General features: G+C 46.9%; 1 protein-coding gene across 6 annotated transcripts in view; it reads right to left on the bottom strand.

Moving 5' to 3' along the window:
- Nucleotides 1-24,516, bottom strand: part of PTPRM (protein tyrosine phosphatase receptor type M) — a 746,259-nt gene that overhangs the window by 76,214 nt on the left and 645,529 nt on the right. For all 6 annotated transcript variants that reach the window (XM_004275949.3, XM_049698267.1, XM_049698268.1 and 3 more), the window contains 2 exons: nucleotides 9,380-9,456; nucleotides 5,816-5,852 (listed from right to left, as the gene is read on the bottom strand). In XM_004275949.3, coding sequence (XP_004275997.1) covers nucleotides 5,816-5,852; nucleotides 9,380-9,456 — 114 coding nt within the window. The remainder of the gene's footprint in view (nucleotides 1-5,815; nucleotides 5,853-9,379; nucleotides 9,457-24,516) is intronic.

Genomic DNA, 24,516 nt, shown 5'->3' with positions numbered 1-24,516 from the left:
GTGGCAGCTCCCCATTCACGCATCTGCTCATCCCTTCACTCCCTCCCGCGCTCCTGCCGTCCCACTGGGCATCTGCTTCGTGCCCACCCTCCACCAGGCCGTGAGTAGGCGCTTGTGGATCGGTGGATGAACCCTGTGGCCCTTCTGTGGATGCCAGGCCATGAAGCAGCCTTCTGCTGAAGCATCTTCCTCTCTGGCTGGCCTGAGACACAGACTACCCTTGCCAGGCTGAGGGCAGTTCTGTCCGATGGACAGTAAGTCTCTCTCAGTTCCTGGGTCTATGCCAGCGTGACTTGGAGTCCTGAAATGTGACACTGAGCGTTCAGAGTCTCTGGGCAGGAAAGATGAACATCTTTTAAATTCTAGATTGTTAAAATCAATATAATTTACTCTCCTTGCGTATAGGTGCCCCGACACCCACTTTACCGTTTCTTTTTTTCTGAATTGTGCTAATTCAACAGGGTTGGCCACCCAACTAGAGTTCTGAGCTCGGCCTTGATCTTGCCACGCAGAGTCTCTTTGTTACCATCAGCATTAACTCCTTGGATCAGCTAAGCCCTGGACCAGGGTGTCTTCCAGATGCCCAGATGCCCAGCTGGGAACAAGGTGACTCCAAACGCTCAGTGTCATATTTCAGGACATTTAAGACAATTTTAATTAAGAAGTATTTTCAGGTATGAACGTATCATAGAAAATTTGCTTTTTGAGATGCATCACAACTTAGGAGGAAGACGCTGGATCCTAGACTCATTTTGTAAAAGATTCACCGCGTGACTTTGGGGGGTGAGCTTCGTGAGGCCCACAGAAGCGGCAGCACGCAGTGCAAGGTGGGGATCGCACATTATCCCGCCCCACCAGACATTACAGAGATGCTTGCAGAGCCCTGATGCAAGGCACAGGCACTCAGCTACGTGTTAGTTCTCCCCATGGGCCTCAAATCTATTTATGAAATGAGACGAGTAATATCTTAAATGGTCAGAGGACAGAAAATACATTAAATTAGTTACAGCACAAAGCCTAGTACATAAAAGGCACTTAATATTTACTGAACGATGGACAAAGAAAAATGCCAAGTTTCAGAAAGGAAAGTACTATATAAACCCAAAGTACGAATACAGAAAGAAAACGTATCTACTATTTTTTTCTTAAATGAGAAGGAATCACACTTAAAAATCAACAGTTTTGACACTAGAACATATTTAATATTAGAAAACATACTTTAGTTGTATGCAACCTGGATTGTTGAGTAAAATAAAAACTACAACTGCCCCCTGCCAGTCCTGTTGTCTGGGTCATTCATTTCTATCCCAAATTTTCTTGTGGTTACTCCCTGTTATCTTTGTTTGCAGGTTTTTCTCTCCAGGATAATTCCACACTAATTAATCTTCTTAAAGCACTGTTTTCACCACCACATGGCGTAGAAACATCCTTCCTTTTTCCCTCCCTGCCTTTCCGCCTTTCATTAAATAATGCTCCTTATTCAAAGCCTTTTAATGTGTCCTCACTTTACCTGTCAGTTCTTTGTTCTTAACCCCTCTAATTCAGGGGTCTTAATCTAGGGGCTATAGATCTTTCAGGCTGGATTTTAGTAAGTTGGAGAATGCCTGAACTTCTGTGTAAAACTGTGTGTCTGTGTGAATTTGTCCTGAGCGACAATCCATTTCAAGAAGCAACCCAGAAGACCCAAGACGCCGTGGATGAAGACCCTTCCCCCTCAGGCGGTCTCCCTCCTGACCACTGCCAGGGGCTGTGCTCCTCCTGGACCTTGGGTGTCCTCCCACTCGGTCCATCCTCTGGATGAAGACCTGCCTCCCCCTCTACCCCCCGTCCGGCTCCTCTGAAACCCGGCCAAGCGCGGGTGCCCCACCCCGTGACTGCGATGTGCCCCCCCGGATTTCCAATCCTCTGGGTAGGATCTCCCCGTGCTTCTGTGCATCTCCAGCCCACAGATGAGCTTGGAAGTGAGGCAGAGGGATGCGGCGCTGGACAGCCATGTCCATCCCAGACTTACAGCCATTTCTTCCACAGCTGCCTCACACTGTCTTTCCTGAGTTCTCTGAAGCAGGACCCTTGAAGTCAGTTTGAAAAATAAACGCAAACAACAATGAAGAGAACGCATCTCGTTCTCGCACCGCGTGGCTGGCAGGCGTTCTCCCGAATCGTCTTGGAGGATTACGATCCGTTCTGGGTGACCCTACCCGCCTGTGTACTGCCTCTCTCCATGAACCAGCTTTCGAAATCCCAGCTCTGCCCCGCCTCTTTGTGTGGACAAAGCAGCCACAGACGTGAGTTCCTCTCCTCTGACCCCTGGCACGCCAAGTCGTTAAGTGCTGAGTGTTATACTTGTATTAATGGCTGGCCAGGCAGATGTGATGAAGTACATACCGGATCATCAATATATTAGCTGCCAGATGGAAAACAATTAAAGGGTGGGGAGACGGGAAGAACACACTCAAAAAGCCACCGATCTGGCTTGAATGCGGTCCCTTCAATTTGCAGAAACATTACCATTATCATCAAAGGTCAAAGTCAGTTACTGGTGGAAAAAAATCAATAAAGTTGAGGGAGGGGGAGAGGCTGAAGGGATAAATTCATGACACGCCCTCTGCATTGAAGGGACTTGCTAGAAATCTATGTATTTCCAACTCTTGGGGATAAAACCAGTTGTCAGGAAAATGGACCATTCATGTAGTTTCAGGGGTTCCTGCTGTGAAGTGAGTTTAAAGACTCATCTCAGTGCAAAATAGAGACGAAAAAAAAAGAGCAAAGGAGGGATTCAAAAACTGCACCTGCCTGTTAGACTTCATCGCCCTTTTTGCTGGACTTTGAGAATCAGCTTGTTTGTGGTTTTTGTTTTTTTAGTGAAAGCTACCCACGAGCATGTTCTATTTACCTTGCCCAGGTCAATTACTGCAGACGAGCAGAAATCTTTATTACCGGCAACCCGAGGCCACCAGTTACACTGCGCTTGCGGCACACACTAGAAAAGACATTCTGACTTATCAATCTGCACGTCACGGTCTGAAGGTATGACTCATAACATGATGGGTACTGTCTGGACTGAATATTAGATTAAAAATCTGCTCACTCCTTCCTCCTCCTGCTGCACCAATAATAGCGATGGAAGGACTGCCTGGTCGTGGAGTCCAACCTGTAGCCCACCCAGCACCGAGGAAAGGGCCACGCTCTGTGAACAGCGGGGTACCCTTCTCTGCTAAAGGCACCGTGGTGGTCTCCTGCAAACATTACATTTGCTACTTCTCAGCTGCCTACAAGTATATTTGCTCATGAATACTTGAGAGGTTGAAGGCTGCCATGGACGACTGCTAAGCAGTTAAGTATCGTGACCTCCCTCGGGGACAGAGGGGCAGAGAGAACGAACGAAGGGAGGGGACCCATGTAGGGCTTTGCGGGTTTCAATCTCTATTTCTGCTGGCTGTTGAGTCACATGAATCTACAGTGAAAACTGTGAAAATTTGAATCAGATTTAATTTTTTGCTTATACTTTCTATGAAAACGTGGGCTGCTAATCAAGAACTCTGGAGCGTTTTGTATATTTTGCCATAAAATTTTCATGTAAATTTGTAAAAACTGCAAATTTCAAATAATCTTCAGGTGTATGAAATCAGAGCTGTTATGACCCTGACTTGGGGGCATTCTGAAAGCCTTGCGGATCCTGTGAAGCACTAGTGATGGTTCCTCCACAGGCATTGGTTAGTTCGGTTTGGAAGCTCCCAGGGTTGGACTCAGAGGTCCGGAACCACGTCCTCGTTCTGTCTAGATGTGAGACAAGCTGGGCACTTGCTCTCGGAAGCCCTTAGCACCTCCTAACAAGGGCCTGCCTTGTGCCAGGCTCACACCGGGCACTGTCTGTGCGGTGTTTCTTCTGACTGCAAGGCGACCTTGGAAGGAGACTTTACTGACGTCATTCCAGGGAAGGAAACACACTGGACCTGGGTGTAGAATTATAAGTGGTGACGTAAGACTGGACTCTACGAGTGGTACCACCAGGCTTTTGCTGTGGCCGTGGGGATTGAGGGTAAGGCTCCATTTTGGCTACACCCAGAGTTTGTCCACCCCAGAGCTCTGGTGCCCAACACCACCAGTGCGGAAAAGCCAAATGTAGCTCTTTAAGTCAACATTAAAACTTCAAATTCAGTTCCTCATTCACAGGGCATACATTTTTTTTTTTTTTTTTGCGGTACGCGGGCCTCTCACTGTTGTGGTCTCTCCCGTTGCGGAGCACAGGCTCCGGACGCGCAGGCTCAGCGGCCATGGCTCACGGCCCAGCCGCTCCGCGGCACGTGGGATCCTCCCAGACCGAGTCACGAACCCGCGTCCCCTGCATCGGCAGGCGGACTCTCAACCACTGCGCCACCAGGGAAGTCCCGCAGTGCATACATTTTGAGTAACAGTGGCCACGAATGACTAGCGGCTACCATACTGGATGGCACAGACAGAGAAGATTTCCACCAATGCAGGAAGTTCTACCGGCTGCTGCTGCTCTAAGTGTTGGGATTCTGGTCTCTGGCTATGACCGCCTCGTCTACCTCGTGACTCATCCACTGAACTTGGCCTCAATCCTTTAGCGCCCTCCTTCTCCTCGTGGCGCACTGGACACCTCTGACCTACCCGCCTCCAAGCTGAGACTTTTCCATCCATGATTTCTTGTCGTCCTTTATTCCCTTGCTCCTTTGACTTGCTCTTGGGCAACCCCCAGCCAACCCCTAAATGTTGGCAGGTTGCATCCTTCGGATTTCCCTGTTCCTGTTTCTGGGATATGATGCATTACCAGAAACGATGATAAAATAATAAAAGGGAGAGAACGTATTCTCTATTCATCCCTAACTCTTTAACCCTAGCAGGTCCTCTCTGCTTCCCAGCACTTCTTTGGTTCACCTTGTATTGACTCACCAACTCATCCCTGACAATGCCTCTTCCTGAAATCCTCAGATCTCCCACGATCCTCACCCTCCACAGATGACCCGCCCCATCGCTGGTGGGGTACAAAAACCATGCCATGTATATATACGTACAATTGAATCACTTTGTGATTCAATAGCAGAAATTAACACAACATTGTAAACAACTACACTTGAATAAAATAAATTAAAAAAAGAACAAAACCACGCCATGAACTTCCCCAACACGTTCCTCTGACTTTCTTTCTGTTTCCTTTAGCCAAAGTGAGCCACCAACTGCTTTCTACCCAGGAGCACTGACTCGCTGCTTTCAGATCTTTGCTCGTGATGTCTCTCTCAATTAGATGTTTTCTCCCCGCAAGCTCACCTCTGCCACAAAGCTGTTTTTGAATCATCCCACCCAAAAGCCACCTCCTTCTTGTCCGAGTTTCCCAAGCCTGTTATCTGTACCTTGCACACAAGGTTTTAAGTGATACTGCGTGTACAGATGTCCTCCCCACTGACCCACACCAATGTGAGACGGGTGCTTGCTGGATGCGGCTTGCATTCCCAGCAGTGACCAGCTCAGGTCTTTGTTCAGTACCTATTTATTCAACGAATATCTATGTATCAATTTTTGCAAATGTCAGATTAATTGCTAAGGCAGACAGAGTTGATTCAATAATTAACTGATGAACACATTTCTTCTAATGATCTCAACATGAAGTTCTAACCGAATGATTACATCACCAGGACCTCTGATGGGAAACCAGGGTGCATGTGTTGATGGCTAACACTGCAATCATCGGGGCTACGGCACTGTGCAACAGAGCTCCTAGGGAGGGTGGGCTGGGTATGAAATGACAGAGCGGGCAAACAAACAGAGAAAGACATCAAAGCTGGAATCAACTTACCTTGCGTAGCAATATAATGATTGGGTCGATGATAACCCTAAAAATAAATGAGAAAGAATATTTGACAAACTGAAAAATCAATAAGCAGCACAGAAATCACATGCTAAGTTTGCCAAAATGATGCACCTACAGATACCAATAGCTGCATCGTTTGAAAGTTACATGACCAGACCTGGGACCACTGAGCACCTCTTAATGAGCCAAGGTGCATCGAATATAACAGTCCTGATGCCTGCGCGGTGGGGAGTGGGTGAGTAACTTAATCACACCCAGGCTACGAGATGATGGATGAGCAGAAAACACTAACAACTTATGGATTTTCTGAAATAACATGACCACAGCTCTGATTAGAGCGTAAACCGGCTAGGAATGTGCAACAGGATTTCATCTGTGTTTGGGATGTTATTGGCAATGTGACAAAGCTTTAATGCATATTCTGTTACATCAATATAGGCAGTTATATCAACAGTAATACCAAACACCATTTTTAAACACTGCTAATACCAAGACACGATGCTGTAGCAAGGACCAGGAATTTAAAGAGGTAGAAGTTCTGCAAGACCCCTTCCTTTTATCATGACCCTGCTAGAAGGGGGAAAGATGAAAACTGGGACCAAAGCAAGAAGGAAACAAGGGACATCACAGGATCGATATCTGGGAAAGATAAAGCCAATTTAGAGAAAATGACACACAGGTAACATATAATATCACCACGGACCTTAATACTTCCCCTTTCTGTCCCCTGAGATGCCCCAAAATACTATGCCCAAAACCAGCTGAAAAAGAGACTAAAGATACTTGGAGAGGAAATACCAATTCCTCAGACCACTTAGATGAATATCTGTTAGATCTATTTGCTCTTAAAAGCAAGTCTACAAGAGTGAACAAGCAAAGCAAACACATTCTTTTGTACAGCTGGCCTGCTGCAGGTGTCTGACATAGAGTCACGACAGACATTAAGGAGGCTTATTCAGATGGTCAGTCATTTCCTGCCAGCTGGTGAGCTCCACGCAGCAAGACCTGGTTGGACTCATCACCGTATGTGTCAGTCTGCAAGGTGCTGGGAGATGGGGGCTGGCACGGTCCATGGAGACCTCTGATGCTGAGCACAATGGCAGTCCCCAGGCCTCCCCTACTTGACCTGCCAGCAGCATGAACACAACTGAACCCCCGAAATGCCTTCTTCGTTGGCCTCTGGATGTGACGCTCTGGCTTTCTCCCTGCCTGGCCGCAGTTCCCGCTCTTCATTCCTCCATCCCCTCCTGCTTTCCCTGGTGGCGATGCTGGGACGCCCTGTGTCTGGACTCTCCTCTGTCTACCCCACTCCCCTGATGAGCTCCTCCAGCCTCACGGCCATCGGCACCCGGTGTCCTGGGAGCCCTGCATCCTCACCTCCTGCCGCGCCTCTGCCCTGAAACCCTGGGGCGAACCAGTGCCGACTCCCCTCCCCTCAGACGTCTGATGCACATTTAAAGTTGAACACATATAAACCCAGCTCCTCATTTCCTCTCCACTCCGAGTCCGCTCCACCACAGTCCTGTGCAGATAACAGTGACCCCACCTCCTGAAGGCATGCGGGCCCCTCCTTCCCCAGCCTCCACCTCAGCCCAGACGCAGGATCCTCCCACCTCCCTCCCTCTGGCCGCCTGCCCCGGGCCAGGCCACCCTCAGCCACCTAGCGGGCCTCTTCGCTTTGACCCCCCCGCCCCCACCCGCCGACCTACAGTTCGTCCTCCTCCCGGCTTCCAGATCCCTCACTCCTCCACAGCTGCCGGGCATGCTCCACAGCCAGGCCTTTTCCTGGGCTGCCTCTCGGCCTGGAGGCTCAGCCCCCAGATATCCCCCCGGCCCAGACCCCCACTTTCTCGGTGGAGTTGACACTCCACCGCCACTGTGTTCCTCCTACCGTCTACGACACCAGAGAGACTTAACCGACTTGTTTCATTTGTGGTCTCTTCCTCCCGGTTAGACCATCAGGTCCATTATGTCAGAGCTTTCTTTTTGGGTTTGGTTTGAATTGTGCACAGTTACACCACCAGTGCCTCAAACAGTTACTGACCTGTAATAGGTGCTCAATAAAATCTCACTGACTAAGTGAAAAGGGGCCCTGAATTCTGACTCTTTTCTCTGTTAAAACGAGAACTAATGAATCTGGTATTTTCATTACTTTTAGGTCCTCCCTCCTCTGTGTCTCTACCCAGCCGTCCTTTAGAGCTTACTTCAAATGGCCTCCAGGACAAAGCCTGATCTGATCACAGCCACTCCTCAGAGGGTGGTTCAGCAGATGCTGAGGACTTAACAGCATCCGAGGCCTGTGTCAGGGGCAGGGGTACAGCAGGACCCGGACACTGTCCCTCTGCTCAAGGACCCAGAGGGCTGTGGGAGCTGGGACTGTGGTGTGAACAGGGTTCTCCTGGACTCTCCCCAGGGAACAAGTGTCAGGGTGAAGACGTTCCTTACTTCAGCTCCTAAGCTGTGAGGCCTCAGGGAGGAGGTACAAGGTCTTGGGCACCTCTGAGTACTCCTGTGAGGCACTCCCTAAATATTTCCCAAATAAAGTAATAAGTGTAATGTGCCTTTGGAGGAAACTTTGCTTTAATGAAAACTTCTACCTTGGATTGGTTATGTTTTTGGTCATTATCAAATGTAGAGTCTAGGGGTCTTTGTTTGAAGACTGAGATATGAATTAGTCTTCAAATAATCCTCTGTCAGGCCTCAAATCTATAACCCCCAAATGCCAAACCCTCCCAAGAAGCACTACACGTAACATTCTTGTAGTCATTTTCAGATAACTCTTAGAGATTGTAATGCTAGTATTTTTAGTAATACTCAACCAAGACAAGAAAGGAATCCACATATCTGAATAAAACTTGTGCAAGGAAGAACTGATGGATTAAGGAACAGTATGAAGGCCAAGCACAGAGGATGCCTTGGGAACTGAGATCTGTTTAATGTAAACTTGGGCCTTGGAGGTAACAGCAACTTTCCCTTGATTTTCACTCTACACTTTTGATTTCATTCATTCTTTCAAGTGAAAACATGCTGTCTCCCAAAGAATTTATTCTAATGTAAGACATTAAGTTAACATGATGCAGAATGAACAAAGGAGCAGGCTTCAATAATTAAGCAGCCTACATATTTAATGACACGTCTTGCATGCATCAGAGGTCCTGGCTAACAGCTGCAGATGACTTTGAAGGCAACTTGAAAGTGCTATGATGACAAGAGATGGTAAATCATCAAATTAGGAACTAGAGAGTTTTGTCCTATTAATATGCAAGCAGACTTTTTTAAGTGTCAAATAATCCAAGCTGTTGACAAAAAAATGGAAATACCATTTTCTTAGTCCACAGAAGCGTGGGATGGCAAAGGAGGCAGGGAACGTCACGGGGAGCTCACCAGCCCGAGGCTGACATGTCTCCACCATCGAGTTCTGCGTGTACGGGACAGGGCATGTATTTGCTCCCAGGGTTGGACCAGCCTGTGTCCACGCATCTTAGAGCAGACACACGGGGTGCTATGTGTCAGAACACACGGGTTTACTGACAGTTTCAAGGTACATACATCGATATAGTTTCCATTGATATAGTCTGAGTTGTTGTCTCCTTCTATGGTCTGCAGCCTCACCCGGGAATGATCATCTGCAAAAGGAAAAAAACCCCAGCAATTAACAAGAGCTATCTGTCAGGCTGCTCAGAGCCCCACCACGTTAAGCACATTACAGAGAGGTATTCCACATCCACGCTGCTTTAAAGATAAACGGAGAATTAAATACTACACGCCTACATTCTTGCTCTTAAGACAGGGAAGGGTTTTTATAATCCTTTGCGTTTTACAGGAAATCTCATTAACTTACTCTTTGATCATTTACAGATGTGAAGCATTGGCAGAGGTTTGAAACTTTTACCTAGAGTCCTGTGAATCACAGTGGAATGATTTCTTGATTTCTTGGACTGGAAGTTCAACAACTTCACTAAATCACATGTGAGCCCTGAGATTCTGAAGGTTGCCTGTGACATCCACCTTGACAAATGATGGTTATAAACCACGGCCCAGCCTCCCAGGAGATGTGGACATGATTCTAACCTCAGTCATTGACCCAGAGTTCTCTCCCCCTGCCCCGAGGGCATCGGCCGGTGGAGCAAGTCTGTCCCCATCAGCCACGTGACCCCAGGCCACTCAGTTACACCACCAAGCCTCGGCCACTCACCTGAAGGAGGGATGACAGCGCCTGCCTCACACTGGGCTGTTTTAATGATTAAACAAAAACACAAACTGCTGACACACACCAAGTACTGTATAGGGGTCGTGATGGTGGCCCAATTAGCTACAGTAAACATTTTTTCTGGATGGAAAATTTTCTCCATGCTACTGAGACATCTCAATAATTTCCTTGAAATCTAAATTTTAAAAAGGAAAGTGCTAAAACCTCTATAGGGTATGGATTTTCCTGTTTTGCTCACTGTCCTACCCCTGACCCCTATATCAGGGTCTGGAACATCACAGAATTTCCCCCAAATATCTTTTAAATGAGTCAAAAGTGAACTTTTTGTTTTTTTAAAAAATACGTCCTTTAAAAATTGTTTTCCTAAATGAATGTTCTTTGAAGCAGAGGAGCCCTTTCTTCCAATGAAAGCTTACACCCAAACCCAATATTTGGCAGATAAAGGCCAGCTGCTCCGAGGGGGAAGGAGTGTGGTCTCTGAGAGGTGGTCTGGGGAGAGCACTTTGCAAACCACTCTTCCCCTGACGCAGGGCAGTGGGAGCTCCTGCCTCTAAGCTGCCGACATTTCATTTGGGTTAGTGGGTGAGAAATGATACCCCCAGACTGAGGCAAGAGCCAGGGAGCCTGCAGGTGACAGACCGTCTGACCCAAGGTCACTGGACGAACTGTCGATTTGAACCCGTTCCTTGGCTTGACGTGCTGAGTGAGAGCCAGCGTTTCAGCTGATCCCTCTGGTTCAGCCCTCCTTGGAGGATTGTTCTGTGTCCAACAGTGGGGCTAGAGGGAGATCCGTGTCGAGCTTCTAACTCTCCTTCATTGATGGGGCTTCTCACTCCAGTTCCGGACAGACGGTCGTATCGTTTCCTGTCTGTGCCTTACGATTAGCCTGGGCTCAGTACATTTACCCATTTACCCAGAGAGTGGGGATAAAGTGGGTGGGACACGGGCGAAGCCTGGAGGGAGCCGTGTCTCCCTGCTCTGCTCAGGGAGAACATGTGCGGGCAGTGGTCCCGCGTGCGGGCTCTGGGGTCAGGGGTGCCGGTTGGAACCTCTCACTTGTGATTTCGGGCGAGTTGCTTCGTCTCTCTGGGCTTTCCTTTCCTGAGCAAAATGGGGATTCACAGTGCCTCCCCATGGGGTTACGGTGAGCGTGAACATAACACACAGGAAGAGATGAGCAGAGAGCAGAGAGCAGAGAGCCCGGTGTACAGCGAGGGATGGATAACGCCAGCTGTTGTTATCACCACGTGCTGGGTGACACACACTCGTGCTTTGCTTCTCACCATCTTTACACTGGCTGCCCAAACCGACAAGAGCAACCCAGGACCCACGGGCAGGCAGGAATTTTCCCCGTGGTGACCTGCTCCAAGCACTAGTTTCCTAGAATCCATTTTGCTTAACACCAGAGGCCCCTGTCCAGAGTTTGCCCGTGTCGTGGGGGGGGGGGGTGGGTTCTTGGGGCACTGGGACGTGTGCATTGTCACCGCTTTCGCACGTGCTGGCAGAGCCAGTGCACACACGGCTATTGCAGAGGGAGCTCCAAGCGGCTCTGCGGGTAAAGCCATTTGAGCTTCCCGAATGAAAGATGCTACAACAGAATCGAACCACGGCTCCTCTGCACACACTGGGCTTTCAGTCGGCTCCTCTGAAGGAGGTTAGGTTCACTCCCTGTTCTCCCTGACTTTCCCTGGGCTGTGCTTTAAAAGGCAGGCAGCACGTTCGAGCCTCCTAATCTTTAGACGCAAGGCTATCTCAGGATCTGTTGTGCTCCTTGTCAGAATCCCTCCTCTTTCATGCTTTATATCCCTGAGAACCTCAGGATGAATGCCACCAGGTCCCCGTGATCTACCACCACTAGGCCTCTCAAGAGGTTCTGGAATGTTCTCATTAGGGACTTCGATCCCAGACAAGGCTGCACTCTCATCTCCCATCAACAGAGCCTTTGAAATAAAGAATTTCCCCAACATCTTCTACTATTCAATCAACTAACCCCCCACAGAGCTGTTTTTTTTTTTAACTTCACTGCTATTTCTCCATTTTTTTTTAAGAGCAACAAATGTCAAAGATTTTTATTTAGTTAATGAAGGAAGCAGGAAGATGTTACAACTGGTTCAAGGAGAATTTACCAGCAGATCTATAACCAGATCTAGTTATCTAGATAGATAAGTCAATCTATGCAGGTATATAGATATAGATAGATAAGTAGATAATCTATATCAGGATATGCCATGGAATGAATTTACAAAGAAATGGAAAACTGGCTCTTTCTGGAACTACTGACCCCCTAAGGACACAACTCATTTACATATTATTTCTCCAAATTTAATTGCTCCACTTCCCGCGTGACATAGAAGCCTGTAAGACACATATGAAGCCTATTTCCTATGTAGACTGGATTGCTTTTATTTCTCTTCATTTGTATGCTCCTTCTGTATTTTAAAGTTGATTCTACAAGACTATGTATGACCCCTTGTGGTCAGAGACCACGTAGTGTCCACTCCGAACATCCCCACAAGGGTCCTTCATGAGGGTCACAGCGCCCACCCGCAGGGCTCCTCTCACAGCCCAGCAGTGGTTCTGCCCTACACACGGCTATGGGCACCAAGGATGACCTCTTCCCTAGGCTAATGAATATGGCGGAAGAAGGGCAAGTTGTGTTCAGGCGAGGCTCACCGGGGCTTCCCTGGGTGCTGGCCATGGTCCGCTTGTGGACTTGGTTAGTGCTTTTACGAGTGTTTGCTTTACAACAATGTATTAACCCATATATGGATGTATTATACCCTTTTCTGTACCTATATTTCACACTTTAAAAATACAAGAGTCCACCTTGAGGATAGTACGCTCAGACACAAAAGGGCAAATACTGTATGATCCCACTTATATGAAGCATCTGGAGTGGTCAAATCCATGGAAGCAGCAAGTGGGATAGTGGTTGGCAAGTGCTGGGATGGTGGGGAAGAGTGAGTTCTTGTTTCATGGGTGCAGAAGAAACCTAATGTCACTGAACGGTACACTTAAGAATGGTTAAGATGCTAAGTTTTATGTTGTGTGTCTGTTACCAAAATTTAAAAAAACGAAGAGCCCACTTTCTCCATGCCTCCTTGTAGGACACCTCCTCACATTCCACTCGAGCCCTGGGCTCCTAGGAAGCAGTACTTTCAAGGTGGGAAGGGCACCTCGAGGACCTGCTGTCTCATAGCCCGTGGGGTCCCTTCTGCTGGTCTCCTCCTGAGAGGGGCTCGTTCCCTTCCATGATGAAGGAGAGGCAGTGACTATATGGCCTGCTCCTTGAGGACAACTGCCATACTTTATAAAGTGTGCTGAGGAGGTATGTTTGGGAATTATTGAAATGAGGCTTACGAGGTGTTCTTTCTTTCTGTGATGACATAAGTGTGAGTACTGATGAGTCAGCGTAAGTTGAGACAGGCAGGTTCTTTCTTTCTGTGACAACATAAGTGTGAGTACTGATGAGTCAGTGTCAGTTGAGACAGGCAGGTTCTTTCTTTCTGTGACGACATAAGTGTGAGTACTGATGAGTCAGCATAAGTTGAGACAGGCAGGTTCTTTCTTTCTGTGACGACATAAGTGTGAGTACTGATGAGTCAGCGTCAGTTGAGACAGGCAGGTTCTTTCTTTCTGTGACGACATAAGTGTGAGTACTGATGAGTCAGCGTCAGTTGAGACAGGCAGGTTCTTTCTTTCTGTGATGACATAAGTGTGAGTACTGATGAGTCAGCGTCAGTTGAGACAGGCAGGCAGATATTTCAGCAGGGAGAGTGGGCTCCCCCTCGGGTAGGAAGGAGAACACGGGGGCAGGAGCCGAGCCCACAGAGAGAAGAGTATGGAGTTTCCTTAAAAATCTAAAAATTAGAGCTACAGAGGATATGACAATTCCACTTGTGGGTGTATATCTTGGGAAAACCATCAATCGACAAGACACATGCACCCCAACGTTTAGTGCTGCCTTGTTTCCAAGGGCCTAGACTTGGAAGCAACCTAAATGTCCTTGGGAGGAAGAATGGATAAAGAAGATGTGGTACATATGTACAGTGGAATATTACTCAGCCATGAAATGAGGGGGGCTGGTCCTCGCACAGCTGCCCTTCTTGGGTGGGATGTTAGCACTTATCAAGTTAATCCTCTGCCTCCCAGCGGGCTGTTGGGAAAACCATCCATCCTAAACAGCAGTGAAATTAATAGGAAAGTATCACCCTCCTCCATGCTGAGCCAGTGAAAGTAAAAGCAAAAGAAGTAAGAGAATCCGCCCCTCCAGCCACAAGAGTCTACTCCCAGCTGCTGCTCGGATACCTGAGAACGACTTGGCAACAGAAACTGGATTCTCAGACATCCTCTTTCACATCAAGCCCTCATCTCAGGTGACTATAAAAGCAATAAATATAGATTGTTGGAGGCAAATAAAGCAGTACATGGAGGCTCACTGCCGTATTTTCTTGAAATCTGATTCACTTTGAATCTGATGCCAATTAAGAAGACTAATATGTACCAACCATTCTTTTAGAAAAGCTCAGTGCCTTCTGTTGGGGCTGAATAGTATCAAATGACTATAGGGAGATGCCCAGAGGATGTTTCTGGCCTGAAGCACATACGGGGTCACTCAGGCAAAGGATCCACAGAAACGCCAGCTGCCCACTGGCTGAACCCTGTCCTCCCAGTTGGCTTTGGAGGCCGACCAGCTGGAAGTCGGCCAGAGTCCAGCAACTGGGTCAAAGGGAGGAAGAAGCTTGGAGAACTAGATTGCTCAGGTATGAAGGTTGGGAAATCCAGTGGGATTTGTGGTTAACAATAGGTCAGTTACTGACCATGAAAACCAAGCGGTCAAGACTGCAAGGACTTGGTGTTTCTTGGAGACACAGCTGGGTAAGGCTGACAGGATCTGACTCTGGAGGTATAAACTGTCGTCCCTGTTTCTCTCCTAGGATGGGTGTGTTTTCTTGGTTATTCCAAAGCCATTTCATGTTCACATTGGGTAGTGCATGAAAATAACAGGGCTTTGGTACTCAGAGACCCTGATTCAGATGCTGGCTCTACTCATCCTACCAATCGTGAGCTTAGACAAAATCTGAATCTGCTGAGCTTCATCTGTAAAAGGGGGTGATGATGGTGGTTCCTTCATAGGAACGTTGAGGAGACCAAGTGAGATAATACATGTCAACATAGGACAGTTGTCTCTCAAGAACATAGAACAGTTAGATCTTAAGAAGATGTGGGAGATACACACACACACACACACACACACACACACACACAATGGACTATTACTCAGCCATAAAAAGGAATGAAATAATGCCATTTGCAGCAACATGGATGGACCTTGAGATTATCATGCTAAGTGAAGTAGGCCGGACAGAGAAAGACAAATATGTGATATTGCTTGTATGTGGAATCTAAGAAAATGATACAAATGAACTTATTTACAAACAGGAATAGACTCACAGAGGTAAAAACAAACTTATGGTTACCAAAGGGGAAAGCGGAGGAGGAGGGATAAATTAGGAGTTGGGGATTAACAGATACACACTACTATATATAAAATAGACAACAAGGACCTACTGTATAGCACAGGGAACTATGTTCAATATCTTGTAATAACCTATTTATATATATTCAGTTTTATATATACATAAAATTGAATCACTTTGCCGTACACCTGAAACACTGAAAATCAACTAAAAAAAAGGAATAAAATACAATAAAAAAGGAAATTACTCTCTTCTATGAATAAAAGCAACACCCTTGCTGGAGTTCGGCAATTCACAGCACAACGAGCCCAGTAGGCTTGTTTGGCGACCAGCAGAGCAGAGTGGAACTGAAAACTCCACGCACCCACTTTTTGGGGAAGATGAGTTTAGCTAGTTTTAAAGAGGAAACAGGAAAAGGTCTGGAAATAGGCCGAATACTTCTCAACAACTCCTTCATCTGATTCCCCTGGCATCCACTCAGCAGCTTTTGGTTTCCATCCCTGATTCTGTACAGTGTTGTACAGAGGTTAAGATCACAGGCTTTGGGGTAAAAATCCCTGGGTTTGATCCTAATTCTGTCACTTTCCAGTTGTGTGACCTTGGACAAGTTATTTAACCTCCGTGCCTCAGTTTCTACCACTGTAAAATGGAAATAAAAGTGTGCCTACCTTGCAGCGTTTCTGTGAGGACTGAGTTAATACAAGTCACGCATTAGTGTCTGGTACATAGTTAGAACTAAGTAAAGGTGAGCTGGCACCTGTATCATTACTGCTGTGACTTCATGACCCGACAATTTTTCTCACCTGAACGGTTTCATCTTTGCCTACAGACTGCCCCCTTTCCAGTGAATCCATGCTGAGAGCTACTTTCCTAAAACACAATTTATTTTCTCCCCACCCAGTTTAAATCATTCAATGATTTCAGCAGGGAACTGATCAACAGTGATCTTATAAAACAGTGGAATCTGAAACGATCATTACAAAGGGTTACTAGACTTTTAATTTCTTTACTTGGAAAGATCTCTGTGACATACTGTAAGTGAAGGAGAGCAGGTTACAAAGCAGCAAGTCTCCTAAGAGTCTGTTTATATGAAATAATCGAACGCATTTGGATATGTGTCTAGGAAGGCATTGGGCAACTGAAGGGATGGGGCTTCTGCTGGGTGACAAAATCTGGAGGGATATTGACTTTTCCATTTATGATTTTCTGTACCACTTTAATTGTCTACATAGTTTATACTGTCTTAGGAATCAGAAAGAAAACAATAAATCTATTTTTATTTTATAAAATAAAGCCAACAACTTCAAGGCATAGAGAAAAGAGATTTGAAGGAAATAGAAATAAAATGTTAGCAGGGTTTGAATTTGTTTGGTGTGGTCCTGGACAATTTCCCCCCTCTTTTCTTCACTGTACACATTTTCTTTAATGTGTATGAATTGTTTTTATAATTGGAAAAAGAAACCTATTTAGCCATGGATGAATGGAATGTGATCAAACCTCAATTAATGTTTATATAATAATCACAACTCAATGCTACCCCATCCAGGAGGGTAATAAACTCTGCCATTTTGAGAAACTCAATCTGCATTAAAGATACGTTGCTATTCCTCCAATTTCTTTCAAAAAAGCCCTTACTACATGAAATAGGGCAAAAATCATATTTTTGGTTAAGAAACAGGCCCATAAAGACCTGGTCATAACAAACCATTGCTTAATGCTGAGAAGTTATAATCGGCTGGGACTTTTCCAAACGTATGTCTGCATGTGTGTATTTATGCATGTGTTTATGGTGTGTGTATATACATATGCACGTATGTATACATACATGCATGTGCATGCGTGTATTTATAGTGTTTATATAAGTATTTACATGTGTGTATATATGTATGTGTATAAATACGTCTCTGTGTATGTGCATATACATATATGTGTACATGTATGTATGTTTGTATATATGTATGTATTTACATGTGGGTGTGTATGTGTGTGTGTGTGTGTGTGTGTGTGTGTGTGTGTGTGTGTATGACTGTCTTCACACATTAGAGGTGGGGTAATTAGAGATTTAAAGCAGGTCCCTCAGTCCCTGAAACATGTTATTTATGCCCTTTTTATCAAATAACGTTATGTTTAAAATACATCTACATAGCTTCAAATATTTTAACATCATTTTCACATTAAACACGATGGATCTGGGTCACAGCCTTACAGTCGGAACCTGTAAGCGATTAGATATTATTATAGCGGCAGAAATGGAGCCTGTCACTGATAATCTTTCATCTCTAACCAATTCTCCCTTTCTGCTGAATATTGATGACATATTTAAGGCAAACTGGAATCACAGTGATGTACGTAACATTTGTCCACCGACAGGAGACTCAAAATTAATTTTAATTATAATTGATTGCTTCAAATAACAGCCTTGCTCTTCCTGTGGTTACATCTTGCCAAGGGCTGGTCTGCACTGGTTTCAAGGTACAAGAGGCAGAGGGGCCAAGGTAACCGACAGGAAGTGCCGGGCGTCCTGCACCTCTCCCCACTGCTCCAGCCTGGGGTCCCTGCCGCTGTCCACGGGGGTGGGGATGGAGGGTGGGCTCAGGCCCAGCCAGGCAGCTTCTGAGCAAGAAGCAGGAAGGAGCTTTCAGCTGAGCGCTGGCTGGCTCTGTGCTAAGCTTCACTCCTGCTGCTGGTTTTGTGTCGCCAACTTCTTAGTCCTGCCTTGTTTCTGACTTTTTTGCCTGGACCCTTTGTCAGAGACGCCTACTCTTTATTTTCAGATTCCTGGCAGATCCCCTGACTCTTATTTTATTTTGCCTGATTTTTCTAGAATTTACCCTTTTCTTTCCTGCACATATTGTGGGATATGTTTCTGTCTTGCTCTCGTCTGCCGGAGTTTTGATGCAGGAAGCTCCCTTTCCCAGGGCATCTTGCCCCTACACTCACCCCGTCCCCCTCTCTCCCGCCTTCGCCTGCCTTTATACCTAACCTGGATCACGACAGTAGTACATCCCTCAGAAGTGACACGGGTGCTCAGTTAGCAGAAAGAAGCACCTTGCTTTAAGACAAAGTCCTGGGGACCGGCAGCCCTCAGTCCGGGCCACGGAGACGGGGTAGTTGGTGAGAAGACTTGGGTGGGACAGACCGGGTCACAGCTCACACTGTCTTCTTAGTCGCCTCACTAAGCACGGACACCCTGAGTCCAGACGGACACCGGACCTCAGAAGGGTCTCCCTTCATGTAAGAGTCGTGGGTCCTCACGGTCAAGGCCGTACCCCCTCGCCCCTCCCCTACTCATTCCAAGCAGCTCTTGGCAGTTTCACGGCTGCTCCTCACCTTGTTACATCACCGTCTTCATTGTACTAGATGCCCCGGCAGGATGCCCTGCGTGGCCCTCCCCTCCATGACATGTGCTCCTTTGCACATGCTAAGCGGTTTTGTCTCAGTATTTCTCATTTTTTTTTTTTTTTTCTGCAGTACATGGGCCTCTCACTGTTGTGGCCTCTCCCGTTGCAGAGCACAGGCTCTGGACGCGCAGGCTCAGTGGCCATGGCTCACGGCCCAGCCGCTCCGTAGCATGTGGGATCCTCCCGGACCGGGGCACGAACCCACGTCCCCTGCATCGGCAGGCGGACTCTCAGCCACTGCGCCACCAGGGAAGCCCCAGTATTTCTCATTTTTAAAGCCCCTCCAGGCTGGGTGCTAGGCCCTTGACGCCCTCCATGCTCCCTCTACAGAGAACCTCACGACCACCACTGATGTGCCCCGAGATTCACAAATTTACATATCTTTCGGGTTCCAGAGCTTCCACATAAGTGCCTACTTGACATCCCATCTGAATGTTTCAAAGGCGTCTCAGTATATCCCCGGATTCAACTCACAAGCTTTCCCTGCTACCGCCGACCTCACTGCCACCCCTGAGCTCCAAGTCTGGTTCCCTTCCAGCGTTACCCATCTCGTAAACAGCCCGTCCTTCCGTCTGTCTGTCTGTCCGCCGTCCATCCTCCATCCACCCAAGTCAGAAACACAGAAGTCACCTCTGACCCTGTGTCTTCCTTGAATCCATCTGTTACTTTTTAGTACACATTACCATCACTTGTCACCTGGGCCAAGAGAGAATCTTTTAGCTACAGTCCCCTTCTGATTCACTCTTTACTGCAGTTAGACTAATCTTTCCAAATGTAAATTAGATTAACCCTCCCTCCCAACTCTTTAATGAGGTGTCCTTTGTTCTTATAATAAAGACTAAGACACTGAATCTGCCCCAGAAGGCCCTGCAGGCCTGGCTCCCACCCCCTTCTCTCTCGGGCCCCCCTCCCCCTTCCACCTCTCCCAGCTCTGGCCACCCCGCCTTCCTTCCCCTCCTCAAACTATGGATTCCCGCATGTCTGCACACCCCCGCTCTAGCCCCTGGGTCAGCTGTCTTCATTCCACATCCTCCGGAATCAGTCAGCTCCCACGTACAGGCTCTTGCAGGACTGCGCTCCTCTCCTTATGGCCCTTGACTTTCACTTCATTTTTATTTTTATTTCATTTATTTTTATAATCAAGTCTCTCTTCCTCTCAAAGGAGATGTCAACTTCCCGAGTGTAGAGGCTGAGTCTGTGTTGGCTCACTGCCGTCCCCCAGGGTCTTCACAATTCCGGCCTCTCCCCTGGATGGCGCCCCCTCTGCTCCAGCTACACGAGGTCCTTACTGTCCCCGACGCCACGCTGACCCGGGCTGGCTGTCCCTGCCTCAGGGCCTCCGCCTGGACCGGGCTCCCTTCCTCAGCTGCGTCAGGCCCTGGTTTGCATCTATCTATCTATCTAACATCTACCTATTCAGTGGAAGTATAGTTGATTTACAATATTATATTAGTTTCAGGCGTATAAAATAGTGATAGTGATTCAATATTTTTACAGATTATACTCCATTTAAGGTTATTATAAAATACTGGCTATATTCCCTGTGCTGTACATGACATCCTTGTAGTTTATTTATCTTATACATAGTAGTTTGTACCTCTCAATTCCCTCTCCCTTTCCCTCTCCCCACTAGTAACCACTAGCTGTTCTCTGTATCTGTGAGTCTGTTTGTTTTGTTATATTCATTTGTTTGTTGTGTTTTTAGCCTCCACATATAAGTGGTAACATACAGCCTTTTCCTTTCTCTGTGTGACTTATTTCACTTAGTGTCATACCCTCTAGGTCTATCCATGTGGTTGCAAATGGCAGAGTTTCATTCTTTTTGTCTGACTTGCAACTTATTCTCTCAACTGTAATTGTTAATTACAATTAAGAACTGCTGAGACTATCAGGGGGGCTACGTGTGTGTGTGTGTGTGTGTGTGTGTGTGTGTGTGTGTGTGTGTGAATAGTGGACGGGGTATTTGTTTATATTTGGAAAGGGCTAGCTCAGCAAATTTATGGTGTAACTGAGGGAAAAGTTCACCTTACTTAAGAACAACAGCCAATAAACAGTTTTTAAGCACCATTAAAACCATTTTATATGCAAACACTGTTGCAAAACTACGAATGTGATCATTAAAGCACTTCTTATGTTCTCTGAAAAGCACTAACAAGAATCTCTAGGACATGTTCATTGTTCATTGAATCCCCCAGTTCCTCATCGTAGTTAGTGGTGCTATTCCCAAAGCCTAGACCCCCTGAAGCGGGCTTCCCAGTCAGGGAAACTGATTTTTCCACAATTGCTGAATTTCTTAGTGGGGAAGGGAGATGTAATACTTTTCTCCATGCCTTTAAAGAAACAACCAGTATGAGTGTATACATTAGGGTGATTTAGATAAGTATTTTTATTCCTGAAATCCTTCTACAACTTTAACGATATCAAAGATTCATTTTCGCTGCCATAACTAAAGACGTACAGTCTCAAATGAAGCAGCTCCAGACGGTGATTCTCAGAGGGGTGCTTAGCGCTGCAGTGGCTTCATCAGACCCTACTGGGGAGCTCATGCTGGATGGGGGCCCCTCTAGAGAAACAGCACTCAGGCTGTGAGTTCTAACACCAGACTTGGCATGGGCTGGCATCAGGGCAGTTCTGGTATTGAAGCTGGCCGGCAGTAGTGGTATTTCTGCAAAAGCCATACGTGGTATCAAACTCCTGCTATTTAGCTGCTGGTGGCATCTAAGGATTTGCACACCCTATTTTAAGAGCATTAATAATTGCTTGGTGGGTGGCCTAAGTGGCTCAGCATAGACCGTTACGGTCAGCATAGACCGTTACGGTCAGCATAGACCGTTATAGACAATTATATAAACAACCACAGACAGTTCTAGAGGGATTTTAGAAAGCAATAGAAAACTGGAGGAAAAGGTAACCATTTGCAACGACATGGATGAACTTTTAGGACCTTATGCTGAGTGAAATAAACCAGACACAGAAAGAGAAACACTGCATGATCTCATTTGTACATGGAATCTAAAAAAAGTCAAACTCATAGAAGCAGAGAGCGCAAGGGTGGTTACGAGGAGCGTGCGAGGGGAAGGGGTAGAATGGGGGGGTGTTGGTCAAAGGGTATGAAGTGGCAGTTACATAGGATGACTAAGTCTCGAGATTGAATGTACACTATGATGACGATGGTTAATTATACTGTATTGAATCCAGAAACTTGCTAGGAGGGTAGATTTCAGGTGCTCTCACCACACATAAAAAATGACAACTACGTGAGGGGAAGGTACTTTCATTAGCTTGGCTATCGTAATCATTTCGCTATTTATCTATATCAAGCATCATGTTGTACACCTTAAATATAGACAATTTTTACTTTAAAAATACATAAAAAAAAGACAACGTGTGTGCGGGGAAAGCCTTCAGAATGCCACGGCAGCTGAGGGGTAAGATCAGGAGACTGGACAGAGCTGCCTGGGCACAGGACATCTCCCTGACATTGTCCCTACAAAAGCACAAAAACAACGCAAGCTGATAGAAGAAACACTGAAAGAGCCCAACAGGTGAGGTGGAGGCAGGTGAGAGCTGGAAAATCCACCCCCTCTGGGATTTATCAGGAATAAAGGCAAACTCTCCAGAAATAGAGCCCATGGTCACAGCCCGTGATGAGCGGGTCGCTGGGCAGAATCCTGCTGACAATTAGGGAGCAACGTAGAGCCTGCAATTATCCACAAGTTCATCATTTCCAACCCGAGACTTCCAAATGCTGCTTTTGTTTTTCCATTTTAAATGACCTACTGAGTCCACTAAGCTGAGGAAGGGTAAGGAGTAACAGAGAAGAAAGATGTGATTTTTCAAAGGTAACAACCATCAGTGATGTGTTTATGTGGCGTTTAAGTTCATTTCCACAACAGCTGGCTTTTTAGGAAACTGGGACATTGAGAAGGTTCATGACTTTCCCATGGTCACTTGGCTAATACATGGTGAAGCAGACTGTGAACTGTGTCTTCTAGTTCCCAATCCTAAATTCCTCTCTTGTGCCCCCAGAGGCTTTTCCCTTAGTCATTTACATTGTCCTATTAGTTCACGTGCATCCTAGTCTGGTCCAGCCCACAGACAGTGTACATTCATGGGGGTGGGAGGTAGATTTAACCCTTCTCCACCTCTGACAACATTCTGCTGGACACACGGACCACAGCCAGTGCCTGCCTAGGGCGACGAAATAATCTGTCCTAAGTGCAGGGTCTTGAGAGTTGAAGATGATCTTGGTGGTGACGCCCATTCTGAGCTAGTGATGGTTAGTGATGATAGGCTAACAATTAATACATAAATTAGACCCTGACCCCAATATCTTTCTTAGGCAACAGATCTGAAGCCATCGAAGAAGAATTTCTGCAGGAGGCCCACAACAGCGGCAGCTCCAGAATTTCAGAACAGGGGGCCACAGGGGGTCAGCCTGGGGGCTGGAGGACTTGGCTTGAAGCTGCCTTCAACAGGGAGTATACTCTTTGTACTTAGTTTGTATATTTATTTGGAGGTGGCCTGGGGAGATGAAGAATGGGGATGAGGGGGGTGAAAGTCTTCTCAAGCTGCCTCGTCACAGACACTGGCCTGTGCAGGCAATGATGCTAATGGTCGGTGGGGACTGACTATCCAGCATCCACTGGGTGGTGGTTATAAGAGCTGCCCCTGGGTTGGAATCTTGTCCCCATCTTATTAACTGTGTAACCCTTTCACCTTCTTTATGCCCCAGTTTTCCTCTCCTGTAAAATAGATAAACAATGTCACAGGATCATTACAGGGGGTGAGGGAGTTAACAGGTGTAAAGGGCTTAACAGGTGTAACAGGGGTGTCTAGCATATAGCAAGTGCTCAGCAAATGCTAGCTTTTATCACTTTTTTCTTTAAGCATTCAAAACTATTTCTCAAGCATCTACCAAGTGCAGCCGTCAAACTACGCATTGGGAAGGAGCAGAGTCAAAGTCACACTGAACAGAGGCAGGCCGGGTCTCTGAGCACAGCCCAAACCAGAGCCCTGGACGCTGCTCTCCAGATGCTCGGTGTGAGGCCCACACCTCGGCTATGGCGGCCGCAGGACAAGGGCTCACTGACATCTCTTCCACCTGGCGTGGGTGGCATGGCTGCGAAGTGCCCATTTTACCTCGGTGGGCCTCCTTGGAATTAGTGGCAGAGCTGAAGGAACCCTGGGAAGGCTCCTATAAGCCACTTTGAGAAATCTGGATTCTTCTGAGGGTGTGAAACTTCAGCAGGCTCGCAGAGAACACGAAGGAACTTGGGAGGATCTATATTGGCCAATGGACTCTTCCCATGACCCCTCTCTGGCTGGAAATAATGCTTTCCTTCTCCGAGCCCCTGCAGCACACAGCACTGTACACACAGCTCCAACGCAGGACTGCGTCCTGGTGCAGAGAGACCAGACTCACAGTCTCTCATCTGCCTGTGCTGCTCTGTCCTCGGGGCAGGGACATCGTCCCCATCACCCTGGGGTCCTCGGGGGGGCCAAGTGTTGACTGAATTCACTGAGGGGCAATGAAGCCTTAGATCTCAGGGGAACATCTTCTCTCTAAAAATGAAGCTCTAAGTAAATGAATGC

The sequence above is a fragment of the Orcinus orca genome, chromosome 15, assembly GCF_937001465.1.
Source record: "Orcinus orca chromosome 15, mOrcOrc1.1, whole genome shotgun sequence".
NCBI lineage: Eukaryota > Metazoa > Chordata > Mammalia > Artiodactyla > Delphinidae > Orcinus > Orcinus orca.
The sequence above is the reverse complement of the archived record's forward strand: the minus strand, read 5'-3'. Positions and strand labels throughout refer to the sequence as shown.